Below are 21,139 nucleotides of genomic sequence, written 5' to 3' on the forward strand. Positions count from 1 at the left end.
TTTTATTTTGATGGATTCTGATTTTATTTCAAATGTTCTCTGGCCTCTTTGTTGACAAGAGATGTTCAATTAGAGACGTGGAGGGTGACAGAAGAAACACACGTGGGGATTCAACATGCAGCCTCTCTCTTTACCCTTTTTACCCCCACTAATTGAAATACCCAACTTGTGAATATAGTTTTAATGTCTGAAATATACCTTGCAACACTTCATGACACACCTCTGGTATCAAGGCGTAGAGTTCTTCTCTGCTGGTTTGTTTAATTCCCAGTCAAGTGTTTTTAGTGATCCCTCTTGTCTGTGCTGGGAACAGAAGGCCAAACTCGAGGCCAAGCTGCATCAGACCACCTCTGCAGCGGCCACAGCCTCCGGCGTGGGGCCCATCCACAACTCTGTGCCTTCCAACTCTTCCTCTGCTCCGGGCTTCTTCATTCACCCCTCTGACGTCATCCCCCCGACACCTAAAACCACGCCCCTCTTCATGACCCCTCCTCTCACGCCGCCCAACGAGGCCGTGTCGGCCGCCTTCAGCGCTGAGCTGGCGCACCTGTTCCCCGGCTCCATGATGGACCCTGGGCCCGTGAACCTGGCCGCGCACAAGAACGCCCAGAAAGCCAAGCCGGTTAGTTCCATGCAGCGAGAGGATGGTTAATGTCAGCTGGCTTTTGAACACCAACCAACAACTGTCGGCGCCCAAATGTCTGGCCAGATTAATCATTGTCCTCACTTTTGGATTTATATCGATATGAAGACTTTTTTTATTGTCGCAGTTATAGAGCGGTTTGGATTAACGGGGTAACAAGATGTTGGTTTGGTCTTTTTCAGTTTATATTTCTGAAAGCAAGCATCTATACTCGATGCATTTTAAACAACACGCAGCCTGTGTAACACGAGCTAAGTAGTCAGTGCACTGTAACTGTATAAGAAATATTTCTTTTTTAATTGCGTAATAATGTATTCTTTTTGCTGCAGAGCCCCATGGGCAGTGGTCTGGCTTTGGCCATTTCCCAAGCCTCTCACTTCCTGCAGCCTCCTCCACACCAGTCCATCATTATTGAGCGGATGCACTCTGGTATGTGATGTTTTACTGATGCAGACCTCTTTACCACCTAACTGCTGTGAATTTAGATGTGTACATACTACACACGTTTGAGAGTAAAGAAAATGTACTGCATTTGTAATATATAGTATGACAGCGTCATTTCAAAATCTTAAAAAAAAACAATTAGATTGTTTATAAAGTGAATTTCCTGTTTCCCCTCGGCTTTCTTCCCAGGAGCTCGTCGCTTCGTCACGCTAGACTTTGGCCGTCCCGTCCTGCTGACCGACGCTCTGATCCCGACCTGCGGTGACCTGGCCTCTCTGTCCATTGACATCTGGACACTGGGCGAGGAGGTGGACGGCCGCAGGCTGGTGGTGGCCACCGACATCAGCACCCACTCCCTCATTCTGCACGACCTGCTGCCACCGCCCGTCTGCAGGTTCATGAAGGTCGGTGTTGCTCTTCGAGTAGCTGCAGGGTGACTATCGGGATCGTGTTGTTCACCATCGCGACCCTTTCTCCTCTCAGATCACCGTCATCGGGCGCTACGGCAGCACCAACGCCCGGGCGAAGATCCCTCTGGGCTTCTACTACGGCCACACGTACATCCTGCCGTGGGAGAGTGAGCTGAAGTTGATGCACGACCCTCTGAGAGGAGAGAGCGAGGCAGCCAGTCAGCCGGAGGTGGATCAGCACTTGACGATGATGGTGGCGCTGCAGGAGGACATCCAGTGCCGGTAAGAGCTGCAGCACTGTGATATTCCCAGTTTGTTGGGTTTGACTAAAAAAAAGAGCAAAAAACTAAAAAGCTGCATTATTTTTATTTTTTTTATATCTACTAATTGCACCATTCATTGTCTCATTACTTTCTGGCTTCTCTGTTGCTTTTAGCCCCGACGTTTTTGATTCACACTCGATTCTCTCATGTTGTTTGCCAGATACAATCTCGCTTGCCATCGGCTGGAGACCCTCTTGCAGAACATCGACCTGCCGCCTCTCAACAGCGCCAACAACGCCCAGTACTTCTTACGAAAGCCGGACAAGGTGGTGGAGGAGGACCAACGTGTGTTCTCGGCCTACCAGGACTGCATCCAGCTGCAGCTGCAGCTCAACCTCGCTCACCACGCCGTCCAGCGGTTGCGCGTGTCGCTGGGGGCCAGCCGCAAGTCCCTCCCCACAGCCACGGCTCCGGAGGTCCAGGAGCTGGTCCACAACTCATCCACGGAGCAGCTGAGGACCATCATCCGCTACCTACTGGACACGCTACTCAGCCTGCTGCACTCCAACAACGGTGAATATGAGACTGGACACAGCTGGTTCTGCTGGTCCATCAAGCGATGTAATACCTGCCTAACACGGTTAATTCCTATATTTCCAGGCCACGCTGTGCCCGCGGTGCTCCAGAGTACCTTCCATGCCCAGGCCTGTGAGGAGCTCTTCAAACACCTTTGCATCAGTGGGACTCCTAAGATCCGTCTTCACGCCGGCCTGCTGTTGGTGCAACTCTGTGGAGGCGAGCGCTGGTGGGGCCAGTTCCTCTCCAACGTCCTGCAGGAGCTCTACAACTCTGAACAACTGCTCATCTTCCCTCAGGATAGGTACACAGTTACCATCAGTTTTATTCACATTAGTGCTGTCTCGTATATTGAATTTATAAGAATATAAGTTTTGTATTTGTAAATTCAAGTTCTTACAGCCTGCACAAAAAAGCGTGAGACTTTTCTTTTCATTTGACCAAATAGATGGTACGGAGAAGACGGGAAGCAGGAGAGGAACCTGGAACGTTGCAATTTATTATTCTAATAATAATAATAATAATAATACTTTGAATTTATATAGAAGACAATTTATGGCAACTCATCAAGCCCCAGTTTTAATATTATTCATGATCCGGAATGTTTTTGAACAGCCATCAATGAATTTACGTTGTCTTCTTTGTTATCATTTCCATGTAAGATTTTAATTGATTAAAGAGTTTGAACAGATAGCGACGTGTGCACATGCGACGCCTCTTGGTTCGTGTTGTTAAACGGACTGAGTCTCTCTGCTCGGCGGGTTACGGCTGCTCGAGCTTCATATTCATACAAAGTGACGACATTATGTCAGAGCAACTCTTAGTGGAGTAAAAGTCATCTATTGACATTATGATTGCTTATCGTTCTCGTGGATGTTTGAGCTTCAATCTGCAGGATGACGAATTATAGTTTGCTTGAGATTCATCCAACTGCAGTCGTGGTTCAGTTGGATGGTTCAAGGTGCTCGTGTGTTTACGAGTTGGACCTCTCTTGGTTGTTCACGGTTCGGTTCAGCCGGTGGCGGACGCTAACCGCAGTATCGTTCCTCTCGTTCCATCCCAGGGTGTTCATGCTCCTGTCCTGCATCGGCCAAAGATCCCTGAGTAACAGCGGCGTGTTAGAGGGCCTCCTGAACCTGCTGGACAGCCTGCTGTCTCCACTGCAGCAGCCTCAAGCCGCCGCCCAGCGCAGGACTGAAGGTAAAGCCAGCAGCACTGGCAGCAGAGCAGGAAGTACACACAGGAGGGCATTTTGTTGTGAATGTGTTCACTCGCTTTTATGAGACACACGTGTGTGTGTGTGTGTGTGTGTGTGTGTGTGTGTGTGTGTGTTCCAGGTGTTTTGGATATCCCCATGATCAGCTGGGTAGTGATGCTGGTGTCCAGACTTTTGGACTACGTAGCCAATATAGAGGATGAGGCCGCAGGTGGGAAGAAGCACCTCGGAGGGAAAGAGCGAGAGAGAAGTTTTACAGGTACATGAACTGCACATTTATGCTTAACATCAGAGGAATTCACCTTTTTTGTTTACAGACGGGACTTTTTGAAGTATAACATTTCAAATCAGTTAAGAAAAAACTTTTGATCTTGAAAGCGATTATGTTATTTACAAATTGACTTCATAACATTATGAGCAGAGGAGTTTTTCTTGGACACAAGCAGGCTGGTTGAAAACCTTTTGTGAGACTTTCATGTAACATATAGGTAATCTCATCAAGTCATTCTAGTGTTTTTTAAAATGTCTTTCATCTATCTGCCCTTGTCTCTTTTTTCCTTTTCTCCTTCAACTGCTTGTGAGCAGACTGTGCCCACATCAGTGAAGTGATGCTGTTGTTGTTGTTGTTGTTGTGTCCTCCAGGTATTCAGTGGAGCTTCATCAACAACAGCCTTCATTCTCAAAACTCCAGCAGGTCAGCCAAAGGCAGCAGCAGCCTGGATCGACTCTACTCGCGTAAGATCCGCAAGCAGCTCGTCCACCACAAGCAGGTAAATGTGTCTCATTCCAACCGCAAGTCACCTTTTTAAACCGGGACGCGTGAAACTGTGCATACAAGTCTGGTCAAAGTACGAGAAACCTTCATCTCACTTTGACTCTGTTGGTGAACCCGCAGCATGAAATGGGTCGTCTGGAGCAAATGCTTTTGCAGTGCTTTTATTTATCATGCCCTTTTTATTGCAGCAGTTAAATCTATTGAAAGCGAAACAGAAAGCTTTGGTGGAGCAAATCGAGAAGGAGAAGATCCAGAGCAACAAAGGCTCCTCCTACAAACTGCTGGTGGAGCAGGCCAAGCTGAAACAAGCCACGTCCAAGGTGAGCACTTTAACCTGCTGTACATGCAGTATTCCTCAGGGGGACACTAACACCACCCCATATGCATTGAACTGCATCAACCAGGATGGACTTCCATAAGCTTTTCCACATGCTAGTTGGATTTTGATCTGACATTTTCTACTTAATAATCGGTGTTGCTCCTCTAATACGCTTCACGACTGTCTCATTATTCAGCACTTTAAAGATCTGATCCGTCTGCGGCGGACGGCCGAATGGCCCCGCTCCACGCTGGACACCGAGTCCGCCACAGCCAAAGAAGTCCCAGAAGTGGAACCTCTGCCCTTCACACTCTCCCATGAACGCTGCATCTCGGTGGTGCAGAAGCTGGCCCTCTTCCTCCTCTCCATGGACTTCACCTGCCACGCTGACCTGCTCCTCTTTGTCTGCAAGGTATTCATCAGACTGGCGTGTGGACTTGTTAAGGTCGGTTGTGTTTGGGCACATAAATGAGTACTTTTCTTTCCCCCCCCGCCCCCCTCAGGTCCTCGCGAGGATAGCCAACGCCACGCGACCCACAATCCACCTGTGTGAGGTGGTGTCTGAGCAGCAGCTGGAGCGTCTGCTGCTGCTGCTCGTGGGGACGGACTTTAACCGGGGAGACATCTCCTGGGGGGGCGCGTGGGCGCAGTATTCCCTCACGTGTATGCTGCAGGACATCCTCGCAGGTGTGTTAAGTGTGCTTGGTGTTTAATGTGGATATTTATTGTTGGGTTTAGTTTGCACTGATCAGCCATGCTAGCATAGTGAGGATAACGATGTCAGTCTAATACGAGCTGAACAATTACAGGATGCTTTGCCTGGCATTTTTGTACAGATATCTAAGGCTCCTTGAGGATGCGTTCAAAGGACCTGCTGTTAGTTACTGCTGATGTGCAGGTGGAACCTTAGCCCCTCCCATTAGGGTGTGAATGGGTGAATGATGTCATGTAGTGTTAAAGCGCTTTGAGCCATCACTATGGCAACACGGAGGAAAGGGAAATGCCCCGAGACGTTTTGTGTCTTAACCTCTTGGGGCCATGTTGCATCCGACTGTCACTTTACGACCGTGTCTGGGCAACCGCAAGAAAATCCAAAAGTTACACCGATTGGCTATTTTTTTTTTTTAGATACCCGAGAAACGGATGCTTCTCCTAATATGATGCTTAATTAGATTTTATGTTAAAGAAATGTCTGACAGCTTGAATGACTCCAATAAATTCTGTAATGTCGTTATGTCTTCAGCTCCCACAGTTAATAAAGCTGCATAATTCAATCACAACAGACAAAATACCCGTCATCAGAATTCTATATCTTCGTCCCTGCTGTGAAAATGCGAATTAAACTTACAACTTCCGCCTTTTGCTTTTAACTGACACCAAAACAGAATGTAAAAAAAAAACATAAGGAGATCCGCTGGCCCTGATGGATTAGATCTGTATAAATAGATTTCTTTGGTTATTTGCGTTTTTTTTATACGGTAAACATATGACCAGGAACCTTGATTTGAAAAACCTTAATGGGATTAATAAAGCAAAATGAAGGTTGAATTAAAAACTATTGTGTATTGAAGCGTAAACTTTGTTTCCAGGTGAATTGCTTTCCGCGGGCTCTCTGGACGCCATGGACGAGGTGGCGGGGGGCGAGGAGGCCGGGGCGTCCTCCTCCTCCGCGGGAGCTGATTCGGACGACTCCCTCCCCCAGCCGGCAGCCGTCCCCCTGGTCGAGAGCATTGATGAGGCCCTGGTGCCCGATATCATTGCGGGCACTACGGGGGCCTCCTCAATATTCCAAAGTGCGTGGGTAGCCCTGTCCGTTCTCCACACACACACACACACACACACACACACACACACACTTTATCAGTGTAAAGTATTTGTGTGGTAAACTCTTCTTTTTTTTGTCACAGCTGCAGCTTTACTGTTTTTCTCCACAGTATGATTTCATATGTAGTATTATTGTATTGGTGGGAGTGCAAACATGTAGATTCCGAGCCAGTGTTGTTGTTGTTGTTGTCGTTGTTTCAGGTTGTGTGTCTGCACTCAGCAGAGGAGCTCCAGTTACCCGCTAAAGAACGGGTTTTTCTTGCTTGTGTGTTTCCCCGAGTGTGTTTGCTTGGCAATATTAAGGCTGTTTTCATTATCCAAAGGTGCTCCACCTCTGTCATCTTTGGAAAAAGATAAAGACATAGACTTTGACTTGCTACAAGACCTGATGGATGTTGATATTGATCCTTTAGATATTGATTTGGAAAAAGATCCGCTCGCTGCCAAAGTGTTTAAGGTATGAGGATTGTTCTATTATTCTCTTTTTAGTCTCTCCATTTACTGGGCTCTGGCTTGTGTATTTATGTAACCTTACGATTTACTTTTTAAAAAAAATTTTACATTTATTTTCACGACTGTTTCTTGCAAAATTACACTTTACATTTTCTTTTCTTAAAGTAGCCCTACTGTATTCTCAATCCTCTGATTTGTGTTATTTTGTTCACTAAAAGACTATAAGAATAGCGACTTCAGGAATTCTACAATTAACTTAATGTATATGTTTGACATCATTGTAGGAAAATGTATTAAATGGTCCAAAATGATAGATTACATTGTTGTGTTCACCTGGCCATATTAGCCTCTTGTTATAGGTAATTCATTACTAAGCTTCCCACAGTTTCTTTAAACTAACTCACGTTAACTGTTAAATTAATAATCCCTTACTTACTTGAACCCTGAACAGGCCTTTAGTAAAGAGAACTGTTCTCTCTTAAACTCTGTTTTTTAAATGAAGAGCTTACTGAAAGCTAAATAAAGGGACTTGTACTCGCATGCAGAAGTTGATCTGTTGACTGTAATCCTGTTCCCTCCATCTCATGTCCGTCCACAGCCAATCAGCAGCACCTGGTACGACTACTGGGGTGCCGACTACGGCACGTACGGGTACAATCCGTACATTGGAGGGGTTGGTATCCCAGTGTCCAAACCCCCGGTTGCTGTGGAGAAGCCCGGCTCTCAGAGTCTGTCGGTCTCCGTGTCGCAGGGTGAGCGGGGGGCCGGGTTTCGGGGCTGGTCTTGACCGTTCTCAATAAACGTCACGATGTCTTTGACCTGTTTTGGATTCTGTGTGTTCACAGCTCTGGATGCCCGGCTAGAAGTGGGCCTGGAGCAGCAGGCCGAACTGATGCTTAAAATGATGGCAACTCTACAGGCCGACTCGATCCTACAGGCCCTCACTTCAAGCTCATCCACAGGTACGCAGCACAGCTGCTCGCCGACCTGGAGACGACCTCTTGTGTTCAGCTCCTACATGCATCATGGCTCGTTTCTGCCTTTCAGTGAGCCAGGCCTCCAATGGGACGGATGACTCCCTGCTGAGGGCTCTCCACGGAGGAGGCTCTCCTCCAGCCAGCAGCCTGATGATCCAGCCCTCGTCCATCCCCATGTTGAGTTCCTGCTTCAACAAGCTCTTCTCCATGCTGCAGGTCCATCATGTTCAGGTCAGCACACGCATTACACTGTACTTTATGTACATTATTCTACGCTTTAATCCAGGAGTCCAAGTCCTCAACTTTGAAATCAATTTCTCTTCATTAGATTTTCATCCTCAGTCTGTCTGGAACAAGATTCATTGTATATGTTTTCTGGCAAAGATTTACTGTACATGTTTTTCAGATTTGTATTAAATTATATATTTTACCACGCGAAACATAACATGTAGGCATAAAAGCAGCACATTCATGTTATTTGCTCCCGATAGACCAAGTTAAAACTTTTGGCGCAATATAGAGATTGCTTAACTTTGATCTTCTTCCCTCAGCTGGAGTCCCTGCTGCAGCTGTGGTTAACGCTCAGTCTCAACACCTGTTCTAACGGCAGTGAAGAGAGCGGCTCGGACATCTTCCTGTTCAACGCCAGCCGAGTGCCCACCATCCCGCTGAACCAGGGTCAGGACTCCACCGCTCTGCTCCTCAACTCCTCAGACGGAGCGGAGTCTGTCACAGAGGTTGCATTTTATTCTCGCTAAATATATTTGTATTCACATTCTGTTCTCTGTGCGCGTGTCCAGCGTCCATCAGCAGCTTCCTGACGGTGCTGGCGTGGTACCCCAACACCTCCCTGAGAACGTGGTGTCTGGTGCTGCACTCCCTCACCCTGATGACTAACATGCCAGTCTGCGGTGAGCACTTCACTCTCACTGGCTTCCTTCCACAGCTGTGAAACGCGTTTCAAAGTTCACCTCTTACATTCCGGATGTCAGCACATCTTTGACTGGGCCGTGAATGCCCCATGCTCAACGACGCGCTACCACGAGACAATAGCGTTCTGTAACTTTGACCCAACTTGAGCCTCAGCGTGGTGGTTTTCGTTGTGTACCGTAATCATTTTGTTGTTCTAAAGTCGGTAGTAAAATCTGTGTTTGAACTTCCAGCCTCCAACAACGGGATGAGCTCTCAGGAAAGCACGGCGCAGCAGATGGTGTCTGATCCCACCCTGGTCCACGTCCTGGTGCGCTTCCTGTCCGGCTGCAGCACCAACGGGACGAGCCAGCACAGCTCCCAGGTGGGACCCACCGCCACCCAGGCCATGCACGAGTTTCTGAGCCGCCTGCAAGTCCACCTGTCCTCCAGCTGTCCGCAGATGTTCAGCGAGTTCCTTCTCAAACTCATGCACATCCTGTCTACTGAGAGGTATGCAATCGCCTCTCGAGAAAGGTATTTTCAATCGCTAATATTTGCATGTTTAAGCACAGTCATCAGTCTCATAATGACCAAATGAGAATTGCTTGGTAAATGCTCTCATGGTTGATCCTGACCCTTTTTCAGGGGTCCGTTCCAGTCGGGCCAGGGTCCGCTGGATGCCCAGGTGAAGCTGCTGGAGTTTACTCTGGAGCAAAACTTTGAGGTGGTGTCGGTGGCTACCATCTCCTCCGTCATCGAGTCCATCACATTCTTGGTCCACCACTACATCACCTGCTCCGACAAAGTGGTTTCCCGCAGCGGCTCGGACAGCTCTGTGGGCGCCCGGGCTTGTTTTGGTGGTTTGTTTGCCAACATCATCCGGCCCGGAGACGCAAAGGCCGTCTGCGGAGAGACGACGCGCGACCAGCTGATGTTTGACCTCCTCAAGCTGGTCAACCTGCTGGTGCAGCTGCCGCTCTCCGGGGACCGAGAGTTCAGCGGACGGCTGCCGCCGGCCGGCAGCGGAGCGGCCGACAGCAGCGTGTCGGACGAGGAGAAGGTCTGCGGCAGCAAAGAAAGCATCGCCGGGGGATCCGCGTTCAGCCAGGGGCCCCCTGCAGGCGTGGCGGACCTGGTGCTGGCCAATCAGCAGATTATGAGCCAGATCTTGTCCGCACTGGGCCAGTGCAACAGCAGCGCCATGGCAATGATCATAGGTAGGACGACTCGCAGGACATTACGCTGGTTTTCATGTCCACCAATCAATGGGTTTTGGTTCAACAGCAGACAGACACAGTTTGAGACCAGCTGGTGAACTTAGTAGAGTGAACTGACTCCATGTCAGTCATCCAGCATCATCTGGCATTACCAAACATTACCCACCATCCTGCATCAAAACTCCCAGGTGCATTCATTTGAACTACAGTGTGTTTAATGGAACTCTTCAAGAAAGAAGCTGCCGTGTAGCGCTAGATGATCAATAATGGCATTTAATTTGCATTCTTGCCTTGAGGAACCACAGCTGATGGATCTATCTCGTTCTCTGTTCCTCAGGAGCCAGCGGCCTCCACCTGACCAAACATGAGAACTTCCACGGCGGCCTTGACGCCATCTCGGTGGGGGACGGCCTCTTCACCATCCTCACCACCCTCAGCAAGAGGGCCACCTCAGTCCAGGTCATGCTCCAGCCCATCCTCACTTACATGGCCTGTGGTTACATGGGCAGACAGGTAATGATTTGGTATGAAATTTACATGCTTGGAACAAAAAGACAAATGACCAAAAATCTAACTTGTTTTTAAAAACCCAATTGGACTGTAGGGGTCTCTTTCCACGTGTCAGCTGTCGGAGCCTCTTTTGTGGTTCATCCTCCGCGTGTTGGATACCAGCGAGGCTCTCAAGGCCTTCCATGACATGGGTGGGTACAGACGCAACACATATTTCTCTTTCTGAGACTCGTCCTATCCCACTTTGTCAAAACCCTGAAACTAAGCACGATGTATTGAGCTTTAGTTCATTATTGAAATGACGCACAGCGACATAAATCCAAGACTGGATTTTAGCTTTTTGGGGACTAACTTTCTTTCATTTGACCAGGTGGTGTGCAGTTGATCTGTAACAACATGGTGACCAGCACCCGGGCCATCGTGAACACCGCCCGCAGCATGGTGTCCACCATCATGAAGTTCTTAGATTCAGGTCCCGGAAAGACGGCAGATGGCAACTTAAAAGCCAGAGTGATGACCTCCGAGCCAGACAACGCCGAGGGACTCCACAACTTTGCTCCTTTAGGTGTTTTCACTTTCTTTCTCCTCAATCCGACGAGTCAATATTTTGACACACAAATATTTAACAATATTACATCAACGCTTTTCTAATGCTAAAGGATCTACTTGTCCCTTCACAGGCACCATAACTTCCAGCAGCCCCACAGCGCAGCCAGCAGAGGTCCTCCTCCAAGCCACGCCGCCCCACCGCCGGGCCCGGTCCGCAGCCTGGTCCTACATCTTCCTGCCGGAGGAGGCCTGGTGTGACCTCACCATCCACCTTCCTGCTGCTGTGCTGCTGAAAGAGCTCCACATCCAGCCACACCTGGCCTCCCTAGCCAGTGAGTAGCATCCAATTGTAATAATGAAAGGCAATTTGAAAACAAATCACTAGTTTTGCAACCACTAATTCCCTTCCTTCCCGTTCCTCTAACCAACCAGCCTGCCCATCCTCGGTCTCGGTGGAGATCAGCGCTGACGGGGTCAACATGCTGCCGCTCTCCACGCCGGTCATCACCAGCGGCCTGACGTACATTAAGATCCAGCTCGTGAAGGCGGAGGTCGCGTCGGCCGTTTGCCTGAGGCTGCACCGGCCCCGGGATGCCAGCACCCTCGGCCTGTCTCAGATCAAACTTTTGGGCCTGACGGCATTCGGTAACACCTCCTCTGCGACCGTCAACAACCCCTTCCTGCCTTCTGAGGACCAGGTCTCTAAAACCAGGTGCGTCGACATTTATTTTGGAATGCGCGTTTCCATTTGTATCGGTCGCGGTCGTCGTTTTTGTAACCCCTTTCTTTTAAATGTACCCCCGTGCAGCATCGGGTGGCTGCGTCTTCTCCACCATTGCCTGACCCACGTCAGTGACCTGGAGGGCATGATGGCCAGTGCCGCAGCACCCACCGCCAACCTGCTGCAGACCTGCGCGGCGTTGCTCATGTCGCCTTACTGCGGCATGCACTCGCCCAACATTGAGGCCGTGCTGGTCAAGATTGGCCTGCAGTCCACGCGCATTGGACTCAAACTCATCGACATTCTGCTGAGGAACTGTGCCGCCTCTGGCACCGACCCGACCAGTGAGTCACAAAACAACCTCAAAGCACATCTGATGAGTCTGCTAGCAGAACCCTGCACATCTGCACACATGTCCACAAAATAATATTCCATATGTGTTGAAGGCAGAAAAAGTACAAGCGATGCTTATTGTGGTCTTTGCTTCTGTCTTTGTAGATCTGAACAGCCCTTTGCTGTTCGGCCGACTGAACGGCCTCTCCTCAGACTCCACCATCGACATCCTGTACCAGCTGGGCACCACACAGGACTCTGGGACCAAAGACAGGTACGTCGGCATACAGCGCCCCTTTATTACATCAACCAATGAGAATCCGTTTTCTGTCAAGGTGGTATTCTAGACGGACTCATAAGATAACAAGGAGAGTGCAAGGACACTCTTTTTCTTTTTACTGTCACATGGTTGTGTTTGTTGCATATCAATTCCACCGTGACGCACCTCACACTGAGGGACTGAGGACACGAGGGGACTTATTCATCAAAGCTGACTCTGAATTGTCGCATTTCAGGATCCAGGCTCTTCTCCAGTGGGTCCACGACTCATCGCGGGTGGCGGCCCACAAGATGAGTGGCCACATGGGCTACACCAGCGCCGGAGCTGGCTCTTCTTCTGCGTCGTCGAGGGAGTACGGCCTCCTCATGCCTTCGCCCTCCCACCTCCACTGTGTGGCAGCCATCCTGTGGCACAGCTACGAGTTGCCTGTTGACTACGACCTGCCTGCACTGCTCAACAGAGAGCTCTTTGAGTCAGTCATAACCCTTTTCCTTATTACTAAGACCATAAATACGCACACACACACACATGCATGAAAACATACAAACAAGGAAGAGGATATCCTCAATGTGTGTTCTCATGTCTGAATAAGTCTCATTTACAAGAAAGCCACAATGATGTTTCTCTCCATAACATTTCTGTAACACTTCCAACACAACTTGCATCAGAATAAGGTGTCAGACTAACATGAAAGGTTAAATATGGTTAAATATGCACAGGGAGATAATAAAGTTCTGGTTTGCCTCGTGAAGAGCGCCGTAATAAAGTTATCGTTTACCATCTTCTATGCCCAAAGAAATAATCTGTTCCAAAACAGGAACACTGAATTATTCATAAATTAGGAAATTATGAAAGTCCAACAAAAGCTTTTCTAAAATATCAATCCAATTTGCTCGTATGTACCGCGAGCAGGAAAATAGAAGGCGCTTTACAGCACAGGCCACTCACTCCCACACGCCGCCATACAAGGCGCTACCTGCTCTCTGGGGAGGTCGGGCTTCAGTGCCTCATTCAAGGACACTTCCACACTATCATGAGGAGCCAGGGATCGAACCACGGAGCTTACGCTCCAGAGCCAAGCCTGTAATCCTAATGAAGGCTTCTCAAGGTTGCACATGAATATGGAGCTACAATAGTCTTTGAGTATGTGAACACACGCGCACCGAAATCTCCTGTTTTCAACCCAACTTTTAAATGTTTGTACAATACAATATTCAGAGCAATACTATAGCCGTGTAAAGATCTGAAGGAGTCGTGTGTACTTGTGTTTGGAACATTAATGGCCAGTTCCTCCTCATGTTAGCCGCTAGCGCTGTTGAGCACTGTTAGCACCATTAGCTGCAAACAGCCTGAGAGCCACGTGGAGGCAATACATATGCTCTGAATATTGTATTGAGCAACTTCAATCAATGGTGGAGTCTGTGCAAGCTTCCTAAATACAGTATAGTATGTCACTGGTATTGATATCTACGTTGATTTTGCAGCCTTTTGAGGACTAACGACGTAGATCCCTGACTGGAGACTGATGCCTCTCGTGTTCCCTCCCTCTAGGCTGCTGTATAACTGGTCCATGTCGTTGCCGTGCAACATTGTTCTGAAGAAGGCTGTGGACAGCCTGCTGTGCTCCATGTGTCACGTCCACCCCAGCTACTTCTCCCTCCTCATGTCCTGGATGGGCATTGTTTCAGTGCCCAGCGCCAGCCACTCTCAGGCCCAGCAGCACCGCCTCTCCATGACCGACGATGGCAAAAAACAGCACGACGCCGACACCAGCGCCGCAGGACTTACGGACGACTCCAAGCACGCCAGACCCCCCGTTAATCTGTCCGAGTCCCAGCTCACCACGCTGGCGGCTGCCTCCCAGTCTTCGGGAGCCATAGAGCAGCTGCTCGCCTCGGGCTTGCCATCGCTGCTGGTTCGCAGCCTGGCCCAGTTCTGTGTCGGCCTTCTGGCCAGTGCCGACCTGCCTCTGCCCGCCGCTCAGACTGAGAGACGGCATCACCATCACCACTACCACGCATCCTCTTCCTCCTCATCCTCCTCCTCATCCTCCTCACACTCCTCACACATTAGGCCGCCTCTGGCTGCAGAGCTCGCTGCTCCGGTGCTGCGTTTCCTGACTGAAGTAGGCAACAGTCACGCCATGAAAGACTGGTTAGGAGGCCCAGAGGTGAACCCGCTCTGGACGGCACTGCTCTTCCTGCTGTGCCATTCCAGTGCCAGTGCCGGTGCCAATGCATTCTGTCAGCCTCTGGGCTCTGGATCTGCGGCAGGACCTACTCCATCCCAGCCTCAGGCTTCGGGGTCCCGCTACTCCCTAGCGTCTTCTGGGCAGGCAGGAGGACTCACCACCCAGCAGAGGACGGCTCTGGAGAATGCCACTGTGGCCTTCTTCCTCCAGTGTATCTCCTGCCACCCTAACAACCAGCGGCTCATGGCAAAGGTCTGCTCTTATATTCCACTCTGTTAGGGTAATGGAAAAACGCCCAAAGCCGACACGGATTTGTAATTAGTTAAAAGCCATAGAGACTCATTCTGTTGATGCTATTCGTCATGTTTTTAAAATAGGCGAGGTCACTTTTTAAAGCTGTCAGAACCATGTGAAAGGCCATGGTGGCATCTTTTCATGTGGATGTATTCATTGGTGTCTGCATGGATGTTTCTCTGGCTGCAGGTTCTCTGTGAGCTCTTCCAGTCTGCACCCCAACGAGGCAACGTGCCAATTTCTGGCAACATCTCGGGCTTCATTCGAAGGCTTTTCCTGCAGCTGATGCTGGAGGACGAGAAGGTCACAGTCTTCCTCCAGTCTCCCTGTCCGGTGGGTAACTGAATGTCTGCTCCCTCTCCTGTTTATTCAGTACTGTGACTGTGGACCTTTTTTAAGGCCCAATTCTAATCCCACATCCGATTTAAGAAGACATTAAATAAACGTAATTTCTTCGGAGATCATTAGATGGTTCAGATGAAGTAGACGAGTCGTGATATTTGTGGTAGAAACAGCCCAAACTGACCAAGTAAACATGATTTGGTGTAGAATCAGCTGTGACCACAAGGGGGCAGCAAAACAATATGAAGCAGAGCGATCCCCTCGGACTGAGGCGTGTCTGGGGTGGAGCATTAAGGGCTCCTCAATGACACCTTACTGCTCCATATTTTACACCGCTCAATGATTGGTTGTCAGAAAAGCTCTTTAGGACTCTGTCCGTGTGCGTGCGGGTATGTCCTGGAGCAGGATTTAAAAAAAAAGAAGAAAGTTTTAATTACCCAAAGCAGCCGTTTTACCGTCTCAGCTGTCTCGCGTTATGAAGTGTTCCGTCTTGTTGCCCGCTAGCAGAGGGGAGTGTTGGGCAAGGTCGCTTGGTTGGTCCAGGCTTTTTCTTTTCTTTTCTTAGCAACAGCCGAGGACTGTTGTGTTTTATATTTATTATGACTTGTTTTCAAATTTGGTGCCCCCCCCCCCTTAGGGTTGTCACGATACCTGCCATAAATATCCCGATACCCGATACTTACGATACCACAAATACGATACGATACTGGTATATTCATCTATAATAGTAATAAATCAAACATCTGCATGGTGGCATCACAGCATTGATTGTTCACGGCTTTGTAGCCTTTTGTCCGTATCTGACCAGATGACTACATCCTTCCATAAGTATGAGCAATTTGAGAGTTACATAATGTGAAAAGGAAAGCGCACTGACACACAGAATAACACCCATCGGAATAATTTGCAATAACGTTTGGGACTTTTCATCGAGCGCCATCACTAGGTCAAATTTGTCCAATTTATGACCAAATGCCTGCAAAACGAATCCCATTCCCATCAACGTTCAAATGTTAGCATGCTAACACGCCTCCACCTGCTTCATTGAATTAATAAAGGGATGCGGCAGTCGAGCTCTATACTAGCATGAACCTCTCTGAAGTCTTTAATCAACTGACTGGTCCATATCGGCTTGAAAATAATGTGAAAAAGACTTCCATCAGTCCCATTATATTCAAGTCGTGATGCCCTGAATACGTTGTAGTTCCTGAAGTGTCCTGTTGCTAAGCCGAGCTTTATGTTTCAATAACACACAACCATGTTGTCCCCGTTTCTTCTCAGTTGTACAAAGGACGCATCAATGCCACCAGCCACATGATCCAGCATCCCATGTATGGAGCGGGCCACAAATACCGCACCCTCCATCTGCCCATCTCCACCACGCTGGCTGAAGTCCTGGACCGGGTGTCTGGTACGTTCCACCATGGAGAACTTTAACCTGTTTTAACCCGAGCGAAAAAGAGCCAGACATCGGCCGTGGGGGCATATCTACAAAATTAATGAACAAAATGGATATGCAATTCATGCCGTCAAAGTGACTGCAAAGTGTGTTCCAACATTTGTTTTCTTATCAGGGTCCGAGCGACTCAAAGTCCCTATTTATTTGTTTTACTTTGTATTTTAGCTATTCTTATTTATTTATTTTTTAGTGTTTAGGATGTTTTAATTATGTGAAGTGTCTTTGAGTATTATGAAAAGCGCTATATAAATTAAATGCAGCATTATTATTATTATTATTATTATTAATAACATCTTATTAAGAGATAATTATCAGGGTGAAAGAAACAAGCTAAAGTCCCGAGGAGTCGTCACAAGGTGGATATATTTAATGATGATACATATTTTAGTTTATAGAACTATATAATAAATGTGTTATTTTCGCCCAACAATCCCAAGCTCTCAAGCCAACGAGCATGTTGGTAACCGATAGCGACAGCGTCGTCTTCCCTCTGTCGGCGTGAAGGACACTGGGGCCAGATTCCAATCGGTGGATAAATGACTAGGAACCAGCGTCTAAACCAAAAATAGCTTCAGTTTTAATGATGAACAAAATGAATCCCAGTTCATCCATTTGATTGTCTGGCCATTAAGGGCATCAGTGCGGCACCAGAATGACCCGCTAGCTCTCAGCCGGCTTTGAGCATGAAGAACGTCTTTGAACGTCTCACCTCTGTGGACCCGGAGAGGCGTCTTCTCACCTCACAGTTTCATTGACGAGATATTCAGAAGCTCGGCAATAACAATGTTTACAATAAAGAGAGTCCCGAAAGACCATCTTATATTACTCATCTGAGTTCATGCTGTCTTCGGTTGATCCAAACAGACACACCCAGCATCACAGCCAAGCTGATCAACGAGCAGAAGGAGGACAAGGAGAAGAAGAATCACGAGGAGAAGGAAAAGATGAAAGCCGACAGCGGCTTCCAGGACAACTACAGTGTTGTTGTGGCCTCAGGTACTTGACTCCGTACACACCTCCTGTCCAATAGTGTAGCAGCCATCCTCTTCTTACCTCTGCCGGCTGCCCTCTCATTTCACCAGCTTCATGCCGAGTCGTGAAGTTAACGGTTGAGTATTCTTATTTTAAGAGCCTTGAATGAGTTGTTTTTTTGGACATGGCAATGACCTTCAGCAGACGTGAGGAAATGTCCTGTTGGTAACACACAAATGGATCTTCTTCCATTTGAGTCTTTAATTTACAACTGTAACTTGAGTCTGGAATTGAGAGATGGAAAGGATTCTTTTCCAGATGTTCGTCTCTCTGTCACTGCAGTGTGACCACGAAAAGTCATGTTATGCTTTGTGTTGATTTGTGTTGATTTGAAGTGAAGTGAAGGCTAATCTGCAGACACATACCTCAAATACCTCGGCTCCCCAGGAGACCAGGGCTTTTGAACATAATAATAGTAATAATAACTTGATTTGATATAGTACCTGTAAACCCCCTTAGCAATATTCACGTTACTTTTTCTCAGCATAAAGTCTGTTATTAAGTTAGACATTTTATTTTATACTACGAGTGATGCTGGAAACGGGTTCCGTAAAACACAGGCAGTCAAAAGTCAAAATTAAGCCCCGTGTGTAACACTGGTACAATAAATAAGCCGACAAATATTAACATTTATTTCCATTGATGAGAACACGACCAGCCCCGTGATGTTTCCGTGTGTGTGTGTGTGTGTGTGTGTGTGTGTGTGTGTGTGTGTGTGTGTGTGTCCATCATCAGGTTTGAAGTCTCAGTCCAAGCGAGCTCTTTCAACCCCGCCCAGACCTCCGTCGAGGAGGGGTCGCGTGATGAGTGACAAGTTGACGGCGTCGTCTGGTGTGGACCCTTCAGCCAAAACCATCAGTGTGCCTGTCTTCCACCTGTACCACAAGCTGCTTCCAGGTACGACCTGTTCAAGTGCGCGGTCAACGCGCAGGCCGACATCAACGTGTTTGAGCCAAATACTCAAACTGGCCACATTTCATGTATCCAGGGAGGTCATTTTTTGCGTTTTCCCTATCCTCGGCTGCAGGTCAGCCCCTTCCATCTGAGATGACCCTGGCCCAGCTGCTGACCCTCCTGTACGACCGCAAGCTGCCACAGGGCTACCAGTCTATCAACCTGACCGTCAAACTGGGCTCCAAGGTCATCTCGGACCCTGGTCTCTCCAAAACCGACTCCTTCAAGAGGCTACGCACTGAGAAAGGTACCAAAAATAATATTTACTTACTCCGATATTTGACATCGTCCTACAAAGGTCTCCTGCTCCACTGATGGTTGAACTACCAAGCGCTGCAGCAACTGCTCGATATGAATTGATTATAAAAGTAGTTTATAACGTCGGCCCTAAAGCTGGGGAGCAGCCAGTGCAGGAGCATCTTTCTCTGTCTATCCCCGATTCTTTGTGGGACTTCCATCCTTCCTCTGTACGCCGGGTTTCTTTTTTACCTGGAGCATTCATTCCTTGGAGGATGGAGCTCCTGTTGGTGTTCTCAGCAGAGCACCAGGAGTGTTGCTAGAGACGACATAACTAAGAACACGGAGAGCTTTTCCTGTTTAATCAGCACTTGTTTTGAATGACGTTCATTTATATGTAAATATCTCACACTGTAGATTTAATGCTAATGTAGTTTCATATCTGTGGGATGTGATGAATGTTAAAAAAAAAAAGCAATATTGAGCCAACAATGTGAAGTTAATGTTGTGTAATTGACATCATGTAATGTAGGTTCAGGCATAAAGGGTCCTTCTTATTTTGGAAGTGTGACTTTGCCTTTTTAAACTCTGACCTCAGAAAGAGACTTAAGTTCTCAGCAGTATTGGTTTCCCTGGATTATGTCCTGAACCAGCTTTGGCTTTTAGACACTAACACAATAACAATTTGATAAACCAATAGAAGGAAAACGTTTACAAACTGACGGTCGCCACAGGAAACGGTATTGGCCCACTTCGTTAGTGATAAATTACACATTGGAGTCCCCATTAGACTCTCCTTTAATATATTGGCAGTGCTCAGATGACTAATTAATTGACCAAAGAATGATGGCTGGGTCAAGGTTCACGGGTCTTTCATGATAAAAACACAAAAGAGTGTCTGGAAAGGGGAAGAAATGACTTTCAGACTCCTGGTCTCAATCCAACTGAAACTATTTGGAGAAATCATCCTGGAAACATTTAAAAGCTTGAACACATTGCAATGGAATGAGTGGAAGGAACTACCAGCAGACCGTTTCAAGGAGCTCTCGCATGGCTACATGTGAGAGCTCCTTGGCTACGTGGCTTTGGTTTTCACGTGGAGCAACAGAACACAACCTAATGCTGCAGCGTCCAAGCGTTCACTACATGGAGAAGTCTTGGAGCTGCCCCTTGAGTTTAGAGACCGTCAGACCGGGCGCAGGCCTCCTGTGCAACGGGGGACTCTGAGCCACCGCTCAACATGCGGTGGAATTAGCTGCTGGCCCTGTTGAGGTCCATTTATTGGGCTTATCTGCCTTTAGTCCAACGTAGAACCCTCTGAATGGACGAGAATCAAAGGATGGTGGTTTTAGACCACTTTGTTGTGACCACTGCAGGTGCATTTTGTGTGCGTTGTGCTGCAGTAAAATATTTAAAGCTCTTCTGGCTATTGGGCTGCTTCTGAAAAGAGAAACTCTGAAGTCCAGAAGTTGAGTCTCGGTTCTGTTTACTCTTCCATAACTCAATTAAAGCTTCTCGATCCTCGAGTGTTACCGTTGTGCATTATTCATGGGGTTTTAATCTAGATTTCATGTATGTACATTAGCATATAGAAAGATTGTGTTCTACAAGGTATGCTGTCCTGAATATTTTGGTATGTTTCCGTTGTAATTTGTAGCCATTGACTTACTGTTGTCCAGTGAGGCCCGCTGGCTGAAGGACATTTAGTGAGGCCCGGTTGTTGCTTACCCTCCAACAGTGCCAGTCCATAGGTGTGGCGGCTCTGGGACTGGTTATATTTAGCCATTTGACTCTGCAGGCTCGAGGGTCTGCACTAGGTCAATTTAATTTGTAACATCATGGTCTTGTTTTGATGATCTCAGCACTGATGAATGTGCAGAACTGCTCCGGTACCTTTTTGTCATTGGCCGTGACCCGCCCACGATCCATAGTTTCCATTTCAAAAGCCTCATTTGTCTGACTTGTGCGACTGATGGTTGGGTAGCGCGTATCGCATGTCGTATTTTGAAGGGCAAAACAGGAGCGTGTCATCAGCTTGCTCTGTCAGGTGAAAGCAATGACATTAATGGCGGCGCCACTGTACGTCATATTAGTATCCCATAAGCATTGCACAAGAGTACAGTGCTGAACATTCAACCATCAGACATTTGATGTATAAAAAAAACAACTAAATCTCTACTGTTGCTTGAAGGGGAACGCCAACAATGT

At 47.9% G+C, this 21,139-nt stretch overlaps 1 protein-coding gene across 10 annotated transcripts in view; it reads left to right on the plus strand.

Annotated features, from left to right (window-relative positions):
- The window catches only part of birc6 (baculoviral IAP repeat containing 6), an 83,085-nt gene that overhangs the window by 22,545 nt on the left and 39,401 nt on the right, over positions 1 to 21,139 (plus strand). For 4 of the 10 annotated variants that reach the window (XM_034551992.1, XM_034552000.1, XM_034551997.1 and 1 more), the window contains exons 25-59: positions 314 to 622; positions 973 to 1,072; positions 1,277 to 1,491; positions 1,571 to 1,779; positions 1,981 to 2,333; positions 2,421 to 2,640; positions 3,400 to 3,536; positions 3,674 to 3,811; positions 4,195 to 4,322; positions 4,516 to 4,647; positions 4,843 to 5,058; positions 5,150 to 5,333; positions 6,236 to 6,439; positions 6,794 to 6,927; positions 7,522 to 7,675; positions 7,769 to 7,885; positions 7,971 to 8,131; positions 8,452 to 8,578; positions 8,701 to 8,811; positions 9,064 to 9,346; positions 9,458 to 10,029; positions 10,367 to 10,542; positions 10,634 to 10,730; positions 10,910 to 11,104; positions 11,220 to 11,420; positions 11,521 to 11,800; positions 11,897 to 12,153; positions 12,308 to 12,416; positions 12,658 to 12,894; positions 13,974 to 14,865; positions 15,097 to 15,240; positions 16,531 to 16,660; positions 17,573 to 17,704; positions 18,476 to 18,637; positions 18,768 to 18,941. In XM_034551992.1, coding sequence (XP_034407883.1) covers positions 314 to 622; positions 973 to 1,072; positions 1,277 to 1,491; positions 1,571 to 1,779; positions 1,981 to 2,333; positions 2,421 to 2,640; positions 3,400 to 3,536; positions 3,674 to 3,811; positions 4,195 to 4,322; positions 4,516 to 4,647; positions 4,843 to 5,058; positions 5,150 to 5,333; positions 6,236 to 6,439; positions 6,794 to 6,927; positions 7,522 to 7,675; positions 7,769 to 7,885; positions 7,971 to 8,131; positions 8,452 to 8,578; positions 8,701 to 8,811; positions 9,064 to 9,346; positions 9,458 to 10,029; positions 10,367 to 10,542; positions 10,634 to 10,730; positions 10,910 to 11,104; positions 11,220 to 11,420; positions 11,521 to 11,800; positions 11,897 to 12,153; positions 12,308 to 12,416; positions 12,658 to 12,894; positions 13,974 to 14,865; positions 15,097 to 15,240; positions 16,531 to 16,660; positions 17,573 to 17,704; positions 18,476 to 18,637; positions 18,768 to 18,941 — 7,390 coding nt within the window. The remainder of the gene's footprint in view (positions 1 to 313; positions 623 to 972; positions 1,073 to 1,276; positions 1,492 to 1,570; positions 1,780 to 1,980; positions 2,334 to 2,420; positions 2,641 to 3,399; positions 3,537 to 3,673; positions 3,812 to 4,194; positions 4,323 to 4,515; positions 4,648 to 4,842; positions 5,059 to 5,149; positions 5,334 to 6,235; positions 6,440 to 6,793; positions 6,928 to 7,521; positions 7,676 to 7,768; positions 7,886 to 7,970; positions 8,132 to 8,451; positions 8,579 to 8,700; positions 8,812 to 9,063; positions 9,347 to 9,457; positions 10,030 to 10,366; positions 10,543 to 10,633; positions 10,731 to 10,909; positions 11,105 to 11,219; positions 11,421 to 11,520; positions 11,801 to 11,896; positions 12,154 to 12,307; positions 12,417 to 12,657; positions 12,895 to 13,973; positions 14,866 to 15,096; positions 15,241 to 16,530; positions 16,661 to 17,572; positions 17,705 to 18,475; positions 18,638 to 18,767; positions 18,942 to 21,139) is intronic. The other 6 variants (XM_034551998.1, XM_034551999.1, XM_034552002.1 and 3 more) reach the window with 5 other exon arrangements.

This window comes from Cyclopterus lumpus, chromosome 15 (genome assembly GCF_009769545.1).
Source record: "Cyclopterus lumpus isolate fCycLum1 chromosome 15, fCycLum1.pri, whole genome shotgun sequence".
In the NCBI taxonomy this organism is placed as follows: Eukaryota; Metazoa; Chordata; class Actinopteri; order Perciformes; family Cyclopteridae; genus Cyclopterus; species Cyclopterus lumpus.